Source organism: Pseudorasbora parva, chromosome 11 (assembly GCF_024679245.1).
Source record: "Pseudorasbora parva isolate DD20220531a chromosome 11, ASM2467924v1, whole genome shotgun sequence".
Taxonomy (NCBI): domain Eukaryota; kingdom Metazoa; phylum Chordata; class Actinopteri; order Cypriniformes; family Gobionidae; genus Pseudorasbora; species Pseudorasbora parva.
The window spans coordinates 43711862-43733628 of NC_090182.1; the positions used below are offsets into that span (position 1 = coordinate 43711862).

Below are 21767 nucleotides of genomic sequence, written 5' to 3' on the forward strand. Positions count from 1 at the left end.
GATGCAGCAGCAAACATTAATAGGGAAAGAAAAGGGTTGACATTAATATTCTAAACCAAAAGTGCAGTCAAGGCCTACATAAACTACCACATAAGCTACCACATTTTTTGTTTAACTTAGACTTCAGAAAGAAAAGTGCGTTTTTTTCACAGAGCGCATTCTGCAGTCTGAGCGCGATGCACTGCAGCGCACTCTCGCTCATGTCTGAGGTAAATCATTAACACCATCACCCCGCTTACAGTACACCTGTTTTATTGAACTAAATACATTACAATCGGCTAAAACGAATTTACAGGTTACTTTCCTCAACAAGCGCGCTCCCGAGTCCGTGTTCTTCACACTGTCCACGTGAATCGCAGCCCAGTTCGGTGCGCACACGCAAAATACCGGCAGTTCAATAGGGAGCGCGCGTCTCTTAAAGGGGCCGCACTATATTCCTACTCGTGGAGTATGGACCTCCTCCGGGTGTGGTGTGGTTCTGGTGCGCTCACTGGTACACATTACCAATTTTTCATACGAACTGTGCCCTGCTCTGAATTAAACTTCCAGTGTAAAAACTCCCTTTATATTCTTAAAATGAGAGAAATCACTACTTACACTTAATTTTAAAGTTTAGGCTTAAGAGACATGAACAATTTCTTAGGTAAACATCTTTGACCTTTGATACGTCTAATCTTCATGCTGTATTGATTATTATTGAATAAGTATGGTTTCACTAGTAATAAATGTACATTTGCATAAAGCATGCATATTTGTCCATACTCATGTTGATTAGAGTATTAAAAACTTAATTTTAGATTTACAATTGCTAAAAATGTGCGATTAAATTAGGATTAATCGCGAGTTAGCTCATGACAATCATGCAATTAATAGCGATTAAATATTTTAATCGATTGACAGCCCTATTAAAAAATAATTACGGTAGAGCGAAAACATTTTCATATAACTGCCTTATTGCAACAGCCAATCAATAAGCTTAGTAGTAATGTTTAGCCAATCGCGTATTGTTGAGGGGATGGGAAGATGAGTTTACGTCTGCTAGTGAAATAAACTTTTAACACGGGCCACGATGCATAACACAAGACGAAATTCTCACAGGTTAAGCTGCAAATACATGTTTGATAACAGTTATACTGAGTTGCATTAGTGACAAGAACTGTTTATTCCATTTTAAAATTAACCCAATTACTGAACACTGATGTCTTGTCACAGTGGTCATATAGCAGCACAATATCTATATTTGTCTTCCTTGCAATAGGCTTTGTAGCTGATTGTTATAAATTAATTTTGTATATATGAATTATATGAATTTGTTGGCAAAAATAAATCATATATAGCTTATATTTACTGTCAAGTGATTTTGTCCCATATTGTTAAATTTGTGTAATTTGAGAGTAGTCATTGAGGTCCACCCTAATCCACCAAGGTCCACTCAGTTAAAAATTTCTGGCCTCGCCACTGATTTGAAGTAAAAGCCCTGAGGGAAGTTGTTTTGTCGAGTGTCTTCATGACGACCAAGGAGGAGTTTTTTATGAATGGGAGCAAATGACGCGCATATTACAATCAAAAGGTAGCGACGCCCAAGATCATATTCATAACTCCTGGCACATATTAACACATTACGGTCATTATAAGACTTTGAGAATAAAACAGAGGTAACAAAATTAAACTTTAGTCTTAGATCTTTTTAATGATGTATAGTTTGTCAAGGTAATTACTTACATCTGATAGTAATTTTGAGCTAATTAAGCAAAGAGAGTTTCAGCACGTCCTCGTCCTCGTGACGGTTATCAGGAAGGAACAATTTTCTCAAAATGTACAAATAGTTGGAAACATTTGGGGTATTGTAAGAACTCAACTGACTAAAATATATAACACTGGCCTAGTCGTTTTTGGACATTTTACTGCAAAAATCCTACATAGTGCACCTTTAATTTAGTTTTTTTAGTTTTTCAATAATACATTATTTTTAATAACACAATGTCTCCATATTCTGCAACAGTACTAAATATATTATCCTACACGTAGGCAACCAGACCTTTTGTCAGACCTTTACGTATCTTTCAGCTGAGACAGATATATTCATACGGCATCCCACATATTTCATTTTTTAATTAAGGTTTGATGCCAATTGATTCCTTTTTTTTGTTTGTATGAGACCATTAGATTTCTGATTGTCATATGTGATTTGGCAGTGATGAATGTGCTGTGAAACAGTGACTTCAGATCCTGAAGAACTCTTAAGATGTTTTGGTCCGGTTTGTAAAAACACAAACTGTGGTTTGGTCACAGTTCTAGTATACTGAGCTTTTCCTGATGTTTTGCTGACAAGGCTAATGTGAATATTACTTGTGGTCAAATCGAGTTCTATTTCACACTACACGATTAAAAATAAAGGTTCCAAAAGAACCATTTTTTCCTTAGTTTTTATAATCTACAGAACCTTCTTCCAGCATAAAGAAATGTTTGTGCATGGAAAAGGTTCCATCGATGCGATTAAAGAACCTTCATTTTTTTTAAAGTGTACAATAAAAATAAATATCAATACATCACAGATAGATGAGAACTGCCAGGCTGCATTCAGGTGGTCTAACGTGGCATTTTAACAAATGCTAATGTATCAACGATGGCAAATTTAATTCATCATATAGTAAACTCTTGACATCATGCACACTACTAAAAGCATTATGGCTGCATTCTGCACTTCACTGACATTTCTTTTTATTGTGAAAATGGAACAATTATATCCAGCTACTGTTTAAAAATGCTCTGACCACACTGTGTTTGAAACAGATAGATAAATGAATCCAGGTAACCATCCTATTCCCAGTGCCAGAGCTCAGTATCAAGATCCTGGAACGTGCTGTTACTGTGGGGCTGACCGTTGAGTACCTAAGGCGGATAACTTTCTAATATCAGAAACCCTGGTGATCAGTAAACAAATAGAGATATCTATAGAAAGTGTAAACAGTTTAAACCTGAATGGCAGTGAAAAGACCAAACGTTGTTGGGTAATGATTCGCGTTTCTATCCGTAGAAAAGAACAAATGAAATTCCGTCAAGGCAGTGAAAAGCCTTTCACCTGTTTGGCAAAAATCCCCCTCACCCATTTTCTTCCAGAAACAGCTTTGTGCCTGTTACTTTTTAAACATGTCCTGCAGAGGTCCTGGCAGGAATTTGAGAACGGTGTCTAGGATGCTCTCCTCATCTTCGTCATCATCTGCCCCGCAGCCTGCTGGGATGGCCTTTTTGGGGCGAGTCAAGGAGCCCTCACACGCTTGTTCCATAGCCGCTTTCTCCTCTGCTTCCTTCTCCTCTTTCTTCTTTAGTCCGTACTACATAAACACGTTAAATATATCAAGATAATTAGACAATAGGGGAAGAGGGATTTTCAGAATGTTAAAATGAAGCAATTTTTCATTATAGTGTAGGTTTACTGTACCGGTATGTCTTATTTAATAACATGATCGGCATAGATCAAACAAAAAAAAAAATTTCAGCAATTATATGCTATATACTATAATATAATATATGCTATATTATCCTATACTATGCAATATAATCAGTGCCGTTCAAATGCTGTATTCTTTACGTTTTTGATAAAAACGATAAAAATATTATAAAACAGAAATATTGTGAAATACTATAACAATTTAATATATTGATATGAATTTCAGCAGCATCATTTCAGTCTTCAGTGTCACATGTAAAGAATTTGTAAGAATTTATATTTATGCAAACAGCAGACAATTTTATCTGAATTGACTTACAAAAGAAGATCAGGCAATTCATCAGAGCCAACAATATTTATTACATTGGCCTTAAAGGGAAATTCCAAGCTTTCTAATGGGGGTGAATAGTAACTTGGTTTTTGAAGCCAAAAAGCACATCCATTCATTATAAAAGTAATCCACGCGGTTCCAGGGGGTTAATATAGGCTTTATAAACTATAATCACTGGCTTCCAGGAGCGGTTAAACACATGTGACGATTGAAAGAAGAAAGTCTTATACACCTAGGATGGCTTGAGGGTGAAGGGATAATTTATACCCAGTTCTGATACATTTCTAGGCTTTCTTAGGCTTGAATAAGACCATGTCCAGATGTTCTCATGCTGCTTCTTATGTCCGCATTCATGACCCTATAATGACCTGATACTCTCGGCTAACACTTATGCTGTGTCCCAATTTGCCTAATTATACTACATCCTAAAAATATGTACTCTTTGTGAATCAAAAGTATATACTTTTGAGTGTGTAGCAGAAAATTATGCAAGCTTCGGGAGATACTACTTCGCCATCTTTAAAGGAAGTGTATGTAAGATTATGGCCAAAACTGGTACTGCGGGTGTATCCCCTCTCCCCCTACCCCTGACTCGAGGTTGCCAGATTGGCTGCAGGATCAGCAGGAACGTTTGTAGATCTGCAGCTGTGGTAACTAGAGCAGATCTGGCAACCCGGATGCAGAAACACTACTGACTTCGTGATTGGTAGATGGGTGGAGGGCGGAGCTTCAGGCAAAAACACAACATGTCAACATCAACATCAGTTGAGGACTGCAACAACAACTTTTAAATGACAATATCCTGACCGGACTACTGTAGTCAGTGATATAAGTATTTGAAATTAACATGATTTCTTAATATCTAGTGACATATCAGGGCCATTTTATGATTCATTGAAATACATTTCTTACATACAGTTCCTTTAACGACTCGGTCGCTTAGTTACGTGCATCCCATCACCGTTTAACTGCCCTGTAAGGCATCGTCAGATGCGTCCCAGTTTAAATCCTCCACATTCAGTTTAATTTCCTACCGTATCGGAGAGAAATGTAGCCACACGTTGATCTGCCATGTGTGTGTCTTTAATGCAGACTCTCCTCATGTGTTTGCAGTTTAAATATAATGATGCATTTAAAAGTTAATGGCCAAACGTGTCATTACAAAAGTTCACAATGCTACTGCAGGTAAAATATAATGTGGACAACACTGAATAAATATATTTTTGTCAGGTTAAATACTGATAGTTGGTCACTCAAGCCCCTTTATCTAAACTTCTCTACTTAACCATCGGACTCGCACATCTGCCATGTTTGTAGTTTTTTAACACTTTTTATCCACGTTTGTAGTTCTAATCGAATCCTCGTCCAACTCGGGTTGTGGGCAATATCAGGCGTTAAGAGTGTGCGTCGATCTGTACTTTGAATTCTGACCGGAAATAGTAAACCCGGTTATGTTTGGAATACTCTTTTCAACATACTACGATTTGGGACATGCTAATTCTATTTTCGAATACTATTTAGTATGGATAGTATGCGAATTGAGACACAGGGTTACTCTATTTTCCTACCTTAAGAAGGAGCTGTTAAATTAGCTGTAATTAGCTGACGTTAAGACCTCCTGCAAATGTGACATTTCATTAAAGGGTAATGGAGATTTTTTATATATTTATGATATATCCCTCCCCACCACCACCACCACCACCACCACCCACACACACACACACACACACACACACACACACACACACACACACACACACACACACACACACACACACACACACACACAAATAATTAAGTCCCATCATTATGGTATAACGGCTTCATCCTGTTTTAGTTTGAAATTGATTAGCAATTAACAAATGATGTACCATGCTTAACAATTCACATTCTCAGTATAAACAGTTGTCACGAGAAGCTAAAGTGGATGGGAAATGTGAAATTAGTACCTTATCTCGAATGGCCTGTCTGACTTTTTCTCTGTCTGCCTCCATACGAGCATGTTTGGCTTTTCGTTCCTCCTCTTGTTGTCTCAGTGCCTCCTGCCTTTCTTCCTCCTTCTTCTGTGCATCCGGGTCCTTCTCCTCCTCTCCACCTAACATCTTCCCCATGTCTTTGGTGGCCCCTGTGCCAAAAAAAATACAGTAAATAAATGTTGTCCTGCTGTTATTTTAAACTTTCTATTCATTAGAGATTCATGATAAACATGTATCATGGTTTCCACAAAAATATTAAACACAACAACAAACAATGCTCCAACTATGTTTTCAACACTGATAATAATAAGATGTTAATTAAGCAGACAATCTGCATATGAGAATGATTTCTGAAGGATACATAAGTACATTACATTTTAAAATCCATCAAATAGAAGACAGTTATTATAAATTGTAATAATATTTCACAATATTACTTTTTACTGTAGACTCCAAAAACCCTTCAAAAGCACAGAGAGACTGATCACGTTTTGCACTGGGCAATCTCTTAATATGTTGATAAACTGGAGCCAAAATGATGAAGGCAAACCGAGACACCAGAATTATGCATGTGCCACTCCTCTCACTGCCATCTGTTTAAATGGTGCGGCTCTACCTATCACGCTGTGTATTCGACATGTTTTGGTTTCAGCAAACAACAGCCGCAGGTCATTATGGGTAATGCAGCATTAAATGCCTTTAAGCAATGCCCATGTTTGCATATACTTCAATTTTCACTTCAACAATATGTTTTAAAATGCAAAGCACAGCTGTGTTTGAAAATCGGTACAGGCTGTCTCAGGAACATGCTGAAAGATTATGTTGCAAATGCGGTACTATTGCTTTAAGTCATTAATCATTTGCATAATGGCTGTGCGTAAAGTGTCTCTACAAGCAACTGTACACTCATTTATTATTAACGGCAGTCGTTTATTATGCATGAGTGTGCATTTGAAATCCAGCGTCAAGGTCTACGCATTACCTTCACGTGCTTAATTGCTTCCGTATGCCACTCATGACACTGAAGGAGAAAGGAGTGACAGTGAACTCTTTAAGTGGCCTTTAACTGTCTGCGTGTGTGTGTCTAGGACACCTTGAGCTGACTTAACAGTTCTCGTATTGTGTCATGCTGCAGGTTGCCCAGGGTCCATAAGGAACGCATGCATTTTTTCACTTTCTGTGGCCTCAAACCCCACACTAACCCCCACTAACTCCAAACCTTCCACCAGACGGTGTTTGAGATGTAACAGTATGTAACATGCAATTCCTTATGATCTTTTGCTAATCAAGAATATTTTTCTTGTTTAAAAGATTGGAAAACAAGACAAGACTTTTTTGCAGTATATTTTTATGTGAGCTTTAGGAAGTCTGTACCAATGTCCTGTGTTCAAGTAACAACCGCACATTTACAGACACAGTTTTTGCAGTTAAAAACGTGACATGCAGATCAGTGGAATAGGAAAAAAAACAAGTTGAACTTCTTTTAAAGGTGCAGTATGTAATATTTACAGCTAGTGGTTGAAAGGGGAACTGCAGTCTAAAGTTGTTGGCCCCGCCCTCTCCTTCTAAGACTGGATGCTCACGCAGGTTGCCAGATTGACGACATGCAACAGGAATGGGTGAAATTGACAATGGAAGGTGACGAGCCTGACTATGTAAGATGCTGAATTGATTTCTCCGCTATTTTAATATGTCTCTGCGTTGAGATTTTTAGATGGATGCTGATGCTTTTTAGGTCGGGTAGGATCTGCAATCTATGACTCAGTTTTTTTTGCTGGTTTCCATGGCTGCTATACACTGTGTTTAACATTAACGATAATATCCCGTGTGTTGTCTAGATCCAACGCAAGATGCTAGTACAGTAACAATAGGAAACTCCAAGTAGTAACGTTAAACATCAGTATGACAAATGTCAAAGTTAATATTATTTCCTGCCAGTGTTGTCATACAAATCTACAAAATGCAACCGTAGATGCACATGACAATCCCTTTTGTCGGATAGAATTATAATTTAGCCTATAGGCTATTTTCAATTTTCATCAACAACACATAACTCAGGAGCTAACTATGTTAGTTTGGATGCTTACAGATCGCTCACTCGATCCTTCTAGCTAGCGTAACCTTTTCCACCACTTAAGTTGAAACGGTAGTAATTTGAAAAGGCATCGTCAATTTGTAAAAAAAAAAAAAAAAAAAAAAAACTGTAAGATGTAAATGTTCTGTACAAACAACATATTTGTGCGTTAACGTTACCCAGTTCGCTGTTTAGAGTTTGTGATTCAAAGTGAAGAAGCTATCATTGTAAAATCAAACGGTGACGCATTACAATGATTAAAATGTTTTTAAAATGCTAAAAACAAAGTTGTGACTGCTGACAATATGAGTTAACCTGTAAAGTTAATGTTATATGCTAGTTCACATGTAGCCTGAAGTTATAGTACTACTGTTACGTTTTGCTGGCTTACTGAAAATAAAGACTATACTTACCAATCAAAAGTGTCCAATTCCAATCTCAAAACAATTGGTTGTCCCTTAAAATCTTTATCTTCGTCAGAAACAGGATCAAACATAAAGTTGGATGCATAATCTCTCCATGATTGACAGTATATAGTAGATGTGTTTCTGTCACTGAAAGGAGCCACGCAGTGAAACAGCCAATCAGAGCCGAACTCCACATTAATATTCATGACCCTTCCAAATAAGGCAAAAACAGACCATTTCATTCTAGGGACAATTTATAGGGTTGTAAATGGACCTGTAAAACCTTATCTGGACAATTTTAACCCTTAAATAAATCACATACCCTATATGTAGATATCAGAGAAGAATTTAAAATATTTTTTCAACTCATTCTAGGGCACCTTTAAAAGACCTTTAAACTCATTAACATCACAATAAATCATACTGTAACATTACAATTTTTCTGATTGAATTGTAACACTGTTTGCAGAATAAATGCACCTTCTCAACCTATAAGGCAGAGGTCCGTGTTGCATTTGTTGAAATTCATCGCTGAAGGTTTGATCATGGCAAATTTAGTCTCACAAATAGTACAAGTGGCATGTGAAGAAACAAAGACTGGCTGTATGACCCTTTCATTGAAGCAGGATTGTGCAGTGGAGATCATTAAAGATCATTATCCGAGATCATTATCCAGTGCATATGTTTGTTTTCAGGTCATCAGCACTCCTTCTGCATTTATTTCACACTCACACTTTTGGTGCACACCGAGTTCGATTGACATCAGAGTTTGGTTGGTTTGAATGATGTGAACGTGGTCTTCCGAATTCGGGTGCGCACCCGCAAACCGCTTAATAAAGGTGGTCTGGGGTTCGGTTCATGTGAACTCTGGTACGGTTCGATGCTGATGTGAATGCAGTCGTACTAAATCTCAGAAGTGAACCACTATTAATGACATATGATTTGATAAAAATGTGATAAAAACACGTTTTGTGTGCGTTTCACTCATTTACCTGACGAGCGTGACTGACATACTACAAGCAGAGAGCTGTAGATCTCATCTCTGCTCGTCTTCGGCGTTCTTTAGAGGATTTGCAGTACATTCGCGGCAAATAGACGCAAGTGCCATTACGTACTGAAGCTCTGGTAACAAAACCAACAGTCCAAAAACTAAAATATAAAAGTGACGGGAGCAACGCTATGCATTTCGCAGCCTTCACGCTGGCTGTTGTTACTAAGCAACCGGGTAAACAGCTGCTGTTTCTGCAGATGCTGTTGCTTTATGCAGCAGCAGCAGCTGCTGTTTTTGATGACGCAAACGAACCCTGGTTCGGAACCAAATAATATAACATGAACACAGTCCGGGGGAGGCAGGATGAGGGGGGAGCAATCGAACTCGGGTTTGGTCCAGGCAATCGAATCAAGTGTGAAAGCACCCTTAGAGGGAGTGCGTGCACCGAGTTGCCAGATTGCACAGATTAGTAAAACACCAGGAAGGAAGTATATCCTTTTAAGGGAAAAACTCAATTTGGGGGATTTAGTACAATTTTGGTTTTGTACCTTAGGGTAATGCCCTAGTGAAAGTAATGTACCCTTCTTTCCTCACAGTGTATGATAGTTTTATGCTTTACTACTTAAAACAATTACATAGAACACCTTTAACTTGAAACCTGAATTTTTGGAATGGAGTGTCACGCAAGAGAGGCTGCAAAAGACGCAAGACATGAGCACAATGGTCAAACACGTCTGTCTATAAAAAAAAACTATGGAAAAGTAGCGAATGAAATGGAAAAGTGCTTCTGTGTAAATGTCACGTGGGGCTTAGGGGCAGATTTGCTAAACAGAAAAGTTATGTGCATGATCTACTGACGGCGTGCAAAATAATGAACACAGACGCAGCCGGATCATTTCCATAATGGCCAACGGCATCTTCCTAGAGCAGCGCAAATTAGTGTCTTGTTTAAGACGTGCTTTTGGGGGCGTTAAATAACGACGCAAATACCAGCCAATTGACTAGCACAAACCTTAGTGAATCGCCTTGTTTGATTCATTTAAATACTCTCCTCCCATAACTCTTGCATCTGAAAGGGAAACTCCTACAAATGCATATGCAATAAAATCAGCTGCAAAAACATCCCTGTCCAGGCCTTTTCAGTGCAAATTTTTCACTGGGAGTTTTTATGTTGGCACACGCTGTTAGTAAATCTGGCCCTTTGTGTGTCATTTCTGGGCTCTCCTCCCTTCTGCCATTGGTCGATCAAACTGATAGCCCTACCCTAAACTCACACTATTGGTTGAGCCAGTGTTGCTGTTGTCGGGCTGGTAAATAAACAGAGTAATGTTTTGATAATGATAATCAGCCACAGTGCTACTCTTTATAGGGAAATAAATCCACAGACATCTTAATCATAATCGTCTCTGCATATTAAACTGGGATATGACAAAGTATTTAAAAAATGACATGCTGCAGCATTACGAATGAAATGTTCCTCAGATTTTCATGTACATGGATTGTTCTACAAACACAAAGCAATTGCCACTCCGGAGAGAATGAAGCAAGATGTAGGCCACTGAATGTAGTTCTGTTGTCATGTTTAAAGCCACACAGAGGGCTGGTTAACATAACAAAAGAACGGCTTCCCTCTATCAGATTCTTCATGGCTTTACATCAAAGCACTTGGCAGGAACAGCAGTGATGGTTATGGATGGAAGAGCAAATCTGGGCTCTGGATAATGATGGCGCAGCGGCCGGAACTGTATTCCAGTATCTCTGAGAAAAGCTTAAAAAAAGCTCATTCTTAATGATATGTGAATTATTGGAGCTTAGGAAATTTGCATATTAATTACCTTCTTTTATAACAGTAAAGTAGTAGTAGTAAAATAGGTCACTTGTATTTCATAAGCTCTGCCTTTAAAACAACCTCAAAAAACAAATATCTTACAGTAGGAGAAGAGAATCTGAGAATGATTAATAAGAGGTTGGTGAGTGTATCTGGAGATATTTTGTGTGATTACGCCACATGAACGCTACAGCCCTGTCCATTAATAAGCAGAGCTGTCCTGAAGCACATTTTTATTACATTTTGAGCCGTTTTTTGTTTTCCATATTTCTTTAATAAAAGCATTTCACACGTTCAGACAACAAACATAAACGTTGTGTTTTTTTACAGTCCGCTGAACGCGGAGGGCGGCGTGGGGTGACTTCTCTGTGGGATCTTGAAGACATTCTATATGCTTCTGAATAATTTGCAAGGGTTGAGGAAATCTAGCGAGGGAAAGTCTGTTTAATAATGGATGATTTTCATGAGTAAATCATGCTTCATTACCTCAGAGCTTTGGAGCAGAATTTAAACAGTCATTTTCTAAGGTCTATGCAGCAAATACAGTAAAAATCAGCACATTTGACAAAGATCCTTGACTTCAGGATCAAATTCAGTGCACATTTACATATCAAAGCTTTTTTGAAAAAAAAAAAAAGTGCGACACAAAACATTTCTTTCATATTTCATTTTAGGTTTCTCAATTCATAGTCATAATCGGACGTCTTGGCCTCATCCATGAGGAACACCAAAGGAACTGTAAAATACGGCGTGTTTCTTAAAGACACCTCACGCAGAACGCAGAAGGTCATTGTGTGGTCACACAGTCTGCCTCTTCTGGCCCACTCAAGGGGATTGAAAGCGGAGAAATACATTTCGTTTTATTGCCCATAGTCACTCAGCTGATAAAACCAAATCATGAAATTGATTTAAGGGCTCCGTGACCTTTAGACAAAGTTAAGTTCATGGGATGGGATCTATAACCTTTACACAAAACAAATAAATGTCAAATAAACCAGAACCAGATCAATAAACAAAAATAAACACTTTGTAAAAATGTATGAATTATAAAAAAACATATTGCTGACTTACTATCTTGAAGCATTCATTTAATTCAATGTATTAGTATTATTATAAAATGTCTAGCAAACAGTCTAACCTAATACATATGAATAAATCAAATGTTGGTTTTTAAGGAATACATTATTTTAACACATTGCACATATTTTATTGCACATATTTTAAAATGAATACAAATTTATCTCTTAAAAAACCGTCATCATTTCCTGTTTACATGCTAATATGCATGTGCGTTTTTATAATAATGCATACATATATTTATATAAAATGTACCTATATTATTATTATTACCTATATAGACACAGCAGACAATTTGAAATGTCTCAATTAACTGGTATTATTTATAAATACTTTTTAGTATTACTAGTAAATCCTTTTAATAACTATATATTTTTTAATAATTTAAATATCAATAAATGTTGTCGTTTTTTATTGCATTATTTTAATTTTACAGTGAAGAAAATTGTCTCAGCCTCATCATTTTCTGCCACGTATCCAATGAAAGTTAAACCATGAACCAAATTAATTCAACATTTAGAAACATTACAATCTGATTCTTGGTATTGACCAAAGTGACATTTGGATTGAGACTAATATATGCCAGTTTGATAACTTGACACCTACCGCCCAATGCTTGCTTCATCACAAAATCCATGATGCACTCAGATATCTGGTCCTCTTACAGCCAAATAAAATGTTGCATTTAGTCTTGCGGTGATCCTGATTCTGCCGGTCCACCACAGTATGTCAGTCTTCTGTGTCCTGATCAATCCGTCAGACCTGTTGGGATAAAAATAAAGAAAACCTGATCAGCATGTAACGTTAATCATGTTGATCGCTATGTTATCAAGACAACCTCATCTGTCAAATCTATTAGTATTGGAGCTGAAATTTTACAAAGCTACCATAAAAAGTAGACAAGTCTCATGCAGCAGTTGCACAAAATGAATTCACAGTCAGTTCTGAAAACTCACAAAAGTCACAGGAATTATTGCTTACAGGAACACACTGAACATTTCCAGCCACACCGTGACATTAAAGACATAACCAGTTATTGTGGATTTCATCTCAAGGAGTTACCTGCCTGAACCTTTATAAAAACGTGCTTTCCTTTAGCAGACAAGAGATGGTTTGTCATGGCTTGGCCATTTTTCAGACATTGCCATGTGACCATAACATATGGCAAAAAATAAATAATAATAATAATAATAAAAAAATTAAAAAGCAAATATGAGCTGCACTGAGCCTTTGAATGCTAAAAGAACATCTGAAGATCAGCACAGGAACAACAAAAACAAACCTACATGATAGCAGAACCGCTCTAAAGAGACAAGACACGATACTACAGAACAACAGACTGACATTATTTGTGTTTAACTCTGACAACTGTATCCACTTATGTATTTGCTTAAATAAATCTGCCTCCCACTTACCAGTTTACTGACTTTAGCTATGTGTTCTTCTTGAAGTATTCCTGAGTGAATGATGAAAAAACCTATACTTGCTCGAATAGCTGAAACATGGAAAAACTCGCTGGGTCCTGATAAACCACCTCTCTCTCTTTCTCGCTCTCTCTCTCTTTCTCTCCCTGTCTGTCGCTCCAATAGCCTCATTCATACTCCCCCACACTCCGCCTCCTCATCTTTCCATCTCCCTTCTGTAAAAGGAAGTTTATTTTGCTCAATTTAAAGGACAGATTATCCAAATTACTGCATGTTTCTGCTTGCTTAAAGCATAACAAAATAGCTTTTTTAACAATATATGTGTGTATGTGTGTGCGTGCGTGCGTGTGTGTGTGTGTTTACATACGGTATTGCCAAAATCAAGTTTATTTTGCTCAATTTAAAGGATGAATTATCCCAATTACAGCATTTTCTTTAAAGCATAAATATTTTTTAAACAATTCATAACTTTTATAACATCTTTTAACTACTCTAATCTGACTACTTTTTCCAGGAATGAGTAATCTAACACATTACTATATCCAAACCAGTAATCAGATTAAAGTCATTTATCCAAGTCACTGTGAGTTACTATTTTAGTAATTTTCCTTAGTAAAAAATAAAAAAATAGATATATTTTTGCTTTATTCTTGCATCTCAGGGAGAATATTTTTTTTAAAGAAATATTTTTAAATTTCAACTTAAAATGTCAGGAGATACATTGTTGACGTTACTGTTAAAAATGAACTTCTAATAAAGTGAGTGTTGGCAAAAACGGTTGTCATTTCTATGTTGAGTGTTGTCGGCAACTGCTGAATGTAACTAATAAAGTAACTTGTAATGTACAAGACAAATATTTGTCAAATAACAACAACTGACAGTTGCAGAATTATATTAAAGCACGAGAAAATGAACGAAACAAATAGAAACTAATATTACAACGAAAAAGCAGTTAATGACTGGTTGTTAATAATAACTGGTAATGTTAATTAAAATATGGACAAATGTGATATTTTGTGGAGGTTGAAGCTCACAATATAAATAGTTATCTCTAATGTTCAAGAATCCCAACTAAATCCGGTGGTGTCATCATTAACTGACGCCGCTTTGAAGTGACGTTAAAGGGAGCGAGGATATATCATTTCACTTGATTCAATTCCTCTGTCCTCACGTCTTTTTCTCGCGTCCTTCCCTCTAAGGAGCTAAGGAGCGAGGAAAGGAAGCTGGGAAAGGAAACGAGGATGCACAAATAAGAATTGGGAAGCACCCACTGTCTTCTCTAATGCAGCTCAACCATGCCCCGCCCTTTTTTTGAGTATTCCGTGGGCAGTAATGAGTTATGTGACTTCATAAGATCCCGAAAACTCGTGTAGTAGTCCAAACGAGCTGTTCATTGTAGTTCTTGGAAAAGAGGAATCTGTTAAATAAAATATCTCCCTTTGGACTGGGAATATTTGATATTGGAATTTGAGGAAAAGCATAATAGGACCACTTTAAAGAGGGTGGCTGTAACTAAGTAACTGTAATAAGGCGGCATCCATTTAAAAGCACAATATGTCATTTCCGCTGCTAGAGGTCACTCTTTAAAAAAAGGTGTAGCCTGATGACGCCTTGATAATGCAGAATAATGGGAGTTGTTGTCTCCACCTAGCCTAGAAATCTAGACGCACCCTAGTGGCAGCAAATCTAATCTGCCGCGAGTGTCGTCTAGCAACTCTCAATACCCTTCTGAGCTGTATTCGCCTAACTCTTGCTGGGCCAATCACATCGTGTATAGAGTTGGTGGGCGGGGCTTAACATAATGACGATTCGTTGCTCTGGTTGGTGTAGCGCTATCCTATCGCGTGCAGAGGGAGTTTGAAAGACAACCGTTTATCCTCCCCTCAGATTGAGCTGTCAATGGTGAGTTTCCAGACCAAACATCTTGATGTGGGTCTGGCTTGTCAGGCTAGTCTCCACCTCTACAACCGATGGAAAAGAGCAGAACGAGGCTGCTGGAATGATTGCTAATGAGAGAAAAGCACGTCACGGCTCGAGAACAGTGGAGCTTTTTTTATACCGCACAGTAAAACAGGCATGGTAAAAACATGGTAGTCACGATAAATCAAAAGAATTAGATTTAAACATTGACAAACTGTGTTGAGCTATATAACAGTGATTAGTTTTCTGTTGATGAATGTATTAATACATAACATATTAAAGTGTTTTTGGTGTTTTAATAATTTTATTTACATTCATTATGTTGTTATTATTGCACACTGTTTTACACTACAATACACTTACACTTTACACTGAAAATAGTATCTGTCACCATTTGCAAGTATAAATGGCACCTAACCACTAATTACATTTAGTGCAGATCACATCTATCTACTAAATTTTACACTTTGTGAAAAGTAGACATCGCTTTCAAACATGTTTTCAATTCATGTAAGTAGCATTTAACGCAAATAGCCTATCCCCAATAAAAATATTAAAGCTACAAGGAATTAGACAAATGAATCATCCTGACCCATCCTTACATGCAATGGCTGTTCACCTATTCCAGAGTCAAAATGGGGCTGTGATAACACCCACCATGTCTGATTAGCATAACACATAGCATCCTTCTGTGACCTTGAGGTCGGGTTTGGTGCCATTTACCAGCTCATTTCAACCTGACTCTACCTGGCTGTGTAGCCTCTACCAAGTCAGCAGTTTACTGACAGTTTTACTATAGCAAACTAAGTCCTGCCAGTGATACAGTATACATAAACGCTTCCATTAAACTGTCTTCGAGTGTTTTCACATGAGTAATGAAAGACTGAGAAAAGATGTGGTGCAGTAACCATTTAGTTTAAATGATTTGCATTATCATACCTTCTAATTATAGATGTTTCTGTCATCCCATATTCTTTCCAGCTCAAGCATAAGTCCTGGTGAATGCATTTGATCTGACATCCGAATGTGGAGATTTGTAAAAAAAAAAACTAAAACAAAACTAAAAACAGCACAAGTATGTCATTTGAATGCACAATGGCCTATAATGGTGTAAATACATGAAGGAGAAACAACGTTCTGAGTGATTCTGATGGTGCATCTCATCCATCTTTGAGCTTCTAGAAGTATTTAATGGGATTTGAATGAAAGCCTCAAGGTTACAGTTTGCTAACTGAAAGCATAAACGGAAACTCAAAAGGGTTTTTTTTTTTTTACTTCTTCATATCTTCATATCTTTTTTTTTACTTCTTCATATCATCTTAGCACACATGAATGCAGTCGCTGTATAGTTTAATACTAAAAATAAAGAAGAAGAGGAGGAGATCATATACTTTCTATTAGTGGATTCTTATGTAAGCTCTACTTCAGTGGCAAACTACAACATCACCGCAAGGCGTTTGATTTCCTAAACAGAGAATCACTGATGTATGGCACAAAATAACATTGTGATAATATGACAATTAAGATAAGATGCTTATAGTGCTAAATACTGAGGTGGATTTTAAAAATCAAAGGTCTCACAAAAACAACATAGCTGCTTAAAGCATGGATGGAGACTTTGGCCAACCAGGCATGAAATTATTACTCTTCCTATTAAAGACTTTACACAATTATGCAACACAATAATGCATGAATAGAAAAACTGTCTTTGCACATGTACAGGAAACCTCTCTGAGGAAGTCATTTCTCCAGCATCGGTAAGAATAATAGATGCTTTTTATGAGTTTGGGGTCCTATTAAATTTATTTTCCACAAGAAAACAGCAATAATATGCCTCTTAAAACAAGCAATTTTAAGAGACTCTCACTTTAAACCAGATCACAGCAGATCTGTACGTGAGAGATGTTTCCTCATATTTTTAGTCTGAGAATACATCAATTGATTTGCTAAGGCAAATTAACAACTGTTAAAGAAAGTAAATGTATCTGGTAGATTGCCCAAAAGTCACTTTCTATGTGACAGTGGAATAATGACTCCAGTGAAGATACATTCTCCATGATGCTGTCCACATCCCCTCTTATCTTCTTACAGATCCTTTCAAAGACAGGCATTTAGGAGTAATGCACATGGTTCCTGATTGCATCCATTAAGCCTATTGGAAGCTACCTTCAGCCACAGCTTAATGACTCAGGTAAAAGACGCCTGGGGCCGTTCAAATCAATAGATATAGACAAGGAAAGATGCCTGACTTTCCCGACAACCCCAGAGCTTTCAGCTTAAGGGCAGGGCTGAGTGCAGATGCACAACTTTAAAACACATTACAACTCTAAAACCTTTCTGACAGTTTCTTATCCAAAATGATGCCTTTAAAGCAAAAGGGAGAGACAATTAGCAACAAAGCCTTGAGGAAATATCGTCTTTTCTAGTTTCTTGATGGACTCTGTCATGTGAATACACCACACAGAATTGTATCACTCTGCTTTTTTGTGTTTGTTCATTCCAGGCAGACTGTTAGTCTGTGCATTAAAATGAAACGGAAGTTGTGATAGTCTTTTCTTCCCTGTTGTGATGTATATCTGAGTGAAACGCTTGTCGAACAAGAACAAAAATGTAGGGCAGGACTTGATTTAGTCCATTAGGGATTGATCGGATGGTTGTGGTTTGCCATTGCTGTGATCTCATGTGATTAACAGGTTGTCCCGCAACCTGCAATCAGAGAAGACATTACTGCAAGAGGGATGGGACGTTATTTAGATTAAAGATTATGAGGGGACACAAATAAAAAAACATTATGATGTGCACGGATAAATCATTTATTATAAAAAAAAATACTGCAATATTCCTTAAAAAAAAAAGAATAGTCCATTTTGATTTCATGGTGATGATAATAAAGTATAGTTAAATATCCACTACAATAGTGCACACTTTAGGGCTCGCGGTCTTTGGAAGGATTTACGCAGTCAACTACTGTATGTGTGAGACAGAGCAGAACGCGGAAAATGAAGTAACCTTTCTGGACAGATAAGTCAGCTATACCCCAGCACATAGAGACTCTTTTGCCTATTATCACGTATTAGAGACCCCAAATTAGTAAATACAATAAACCATCAAAACCATTCAAGGGTAAAAATGTAATTGATGTCTACAAATAAATAACATATATAATACAGATGAACAAATTATGAAGCTCAGGTTGCTGAATATTCAATTCAAGTGCTTATCATTAATGATAAGATTACAGATCAAAATCTAGACATGCTGTGTTTGACAGAAACCTGGTTAAAACCTGACGACTACATTACTTTAAATGAGTTTACTCGCAAGATTATCATCATAAACACAAGCCGCATCTAAATGGTAAGGGGGAAGGGGTGTTTCTGTAATTTATGATAATATCTTCAGTATTACTCAGAAATCTTTCAAATACAATTCCTTTGATTTGCTTTATGTAATGTTATGTAGTGTAATTGATCATTCTGTTTGACATTTGTGTTGGCTACTGTTTACAGGCCACAATGCAGACTTTATCAAAGAATTAGCTGTTTTTCCTAGTACTAGCTGAGTTAGTATTGGCTGCAGATAAAGTACTAATTGTTGGTGATTTGAATATCACACCCGGGCCCTTAAAACGGCAGTCAGTTCTTTACCTGTAAGTAGGGCTGTAACGATACACCAAACCCACGATTCGGTTTGTATCACGATTTTTGACCCACGGTACGATACAAACCTCGATATGGGGGGGACAAAACGGTTTTATTCTGTACAGTATTCTGTAGCCTATTTTGCCGTCAATACCATATATCTGTATGGTCAATAGGCTACTGCCGACGTTTTCTTTGCGGTACCAATAGGCAATATATATTTAACATGAAGTATAGGGCCTCCTGTACATCAATACCAACAGAAGCGCCGCGTCAGACACGCTTCTGGTGTGCAAAGAAAGAGAAAACGCCACGCAGCCGCCCCGCGGATGACACGCAACAGAAACGCCACTCACACCACGTTGCCAGCCGGTTGGGGAAGCTTCTTGAAACACTTACGGCAAATTGTGTGGGTCTTGTCAACTACACGATTGCCATCCTTGTTCTCCACCGGGTAGCTGAAATGTTGCCATACTGCTGACTTAAAAGTTGGACCTGGACAGGAAGGATAATTCTGGGAGTTGGAAGGAGTGTGTCGCGATTCTGCCTTCTCACATCGCGATACAGGTTCGTGGACCTGCGTATTGCGATTTCATATCGCATATCGTTACAGCCCTACCTGTAAGATTGATAATATTTGGAAGTATATGATAACCATTAAGCCGTCTACAGTAGCACATCAGACAGAGCATTGTAGTGTCACTGAGGAAAAATTACACTCGTTCACTGCTATAGGAGAGGAACTCTAAACTCATTAAATCATCAAAATCAGCATATGCTTGAGCTTATCCCGACTATAGGCTATTAAAAGAGATGCTTCCAGAGGTCAAAGATCCTCTTCTTAATAACATTTATTCATCTGTGTCATTAGGATATGTACCGAAAACTTTTAAGCTGGCTATTAGTAAACCACTTATTTAAAAAACGCAACTTGATCCTGCATAATTAGCCAATTACAGGCCAATCTCAAATCTACCTTTTCTGTTAAAAATACTTGAAAAGGCAGTGTCTTCACAATTATGCTCCTTTTTAGAAAGAAATGGTATATATGAGGATTTCCCGTCAGGATTTAGACTGTATCGTAGTACTGAGACTGCCCTCATTAGAGTTACAAATGATTTACTCTTATCATCTGATCATGGTTGTATATCTCTATTAGAGTTACTCGATCTTTATAACTCAATATTCAATCGATAATATCGACCACAACATTCTTTTGCATAGACCCGAAAATGATGTTGGCATTAGTGGAATTGCATTGGCATGGTTTAAATCATACTTATCTGACCTTTATCAGCTTGTAGCAGTAAAAGAAGAGATGTCACACCGATCACAAGTTCAGTATGGACTACCGCAAGGCTCAGTGCTAGGGCCGTTGCCTTTCACCCTGTATATGCTACAAGCATGGCGTTAGTTTTCATTGTTGTGCTGACAATACTCAACTCTATATTTCTTCATGCCCTGGCGAAAATGACTAATTCACAAGATTAATGGAATGCATAGCTTATATAAAAAATTGGATGAATAGTAATTTCCTGCAACTTAATTAAAACATATATATATATATATATATATATATATATATATATATATATATATATATATATATATATATATATATATATACAGTCTTGTTCAAAATAATAGCAGTACAATGTGACTAACCAGAATAATCAAGGTTTTTAGTATATTTTTTATTGCTACATGGCAAACAAGTTACCAGTAGGTTCAGTAGATTCTCAGAAAACAAATGAGACCCAGCATTCATGATATGCACGCTCTTAAGGCTGTGCAATTGGGCAATTAGTTGAAAGGGGTGTGTTCAAAAAAATAGCAGTGTCTACCTTTGACTGTACAAGCTCAAAACTATTTTGTACAAACATTTTTTTTTCTGGGATTTAGCAATCCTGTGAATCACTAAACTAATATTTAGTTGTATGACCACAGTTTTAAAACTGCTTGACATCTGTGTGGCATGGAGTCAACCAACTTGTGGCACCTCTCAGCTGTTATTCCACTCCATGATTCTTTAACAACATTCATTTCTTGGTTTTGCTTCAGAAACAGCATTTTTGATATCACCCCACAAGTTCTCAATTGGATTAAGGTCTGGAGATTGGGCTGGCCACTCCATAACATTAATTTTGTTGGTTTGGAACCAAGACTTTGCCCGTTTACTAGTGTGTTTTGGGTCATTGTCTTGTTGAAACAACCGTTTCAAGGGCATGTCCTCTTCAGCATAGGGCAACATGACCTCTTCAAGTATTTTAACATATGCAAACTGATCCATGATCCCTGGTATGCGATAAATAGGCCCAACACCATAGTAGGAGAAACATGCCCATATCATGATGCTTGCACCTCCATGCTTCACTGTCTTCACTGTGTACTGTGGCTTGAATTCAGAGTTTGGGGGTCGTCTCACAAACTGCCTGTGGCCCTTGGACCCAAAAAGAACAATTTTACTCTCATCAGTCCACAAAATGTTCCTCCATTTCTCTTTAGGCCAGTTGATGTGATCTTTGGCAAATTGTAACCTCTTCTGCACATGCCTTTTTTTTAACAGAGGGACTTTGCGGGGGATTCTTGAAAATAGATTAGCTTCACACAGACGTCTTCTAACTGTCACAGTACTTACAGGTAACTC

The 21767-nt window shown here is 37.4% G+C and overlaps 1 protein-coding gene across 3 annotated transcripts in view; it reads right to left on the reverse strand.

The window, feature by feature from the left end:
• Positions 1 to 1801: 1801 nt before the first annotated feature.
• The window catches only part of cplx2b (complexin 2b), a 32159-nt gene continuing 12193 nt past the window's right edge, over positions 1802 to 21767 (reverse strand). For 2 of the 3 annotated variants that reach the window (XM_067458048.1, XM_067458050.1), the window contains exons 2-4: positions 12742 to 12897; positions 5732 to 5907; positions 1802 to 3335 (exon numbers count right to left, since the gene is read on the reverse strand). In XM_067458048.1, the coding sequence (XP_067314149.1) occupies positions 3138 to 3335; positions 5732 to 5907; positions 12742 to 12772 (405 nt within the window). In that variant the 5' untranslated portion in view covers positions 12773 to 12897 and the 3' untranslated portion in view covers positions 1802 to 3137. Of the gene's footprint in view, positions 3336 to 5731; positions 5908 to 12741; positions 12898 to 13550; positions 13703 to 21767 lie in introns of those variants that run through there. The other variant, XM_067458049.1, reaches the window with a different exon arrangement.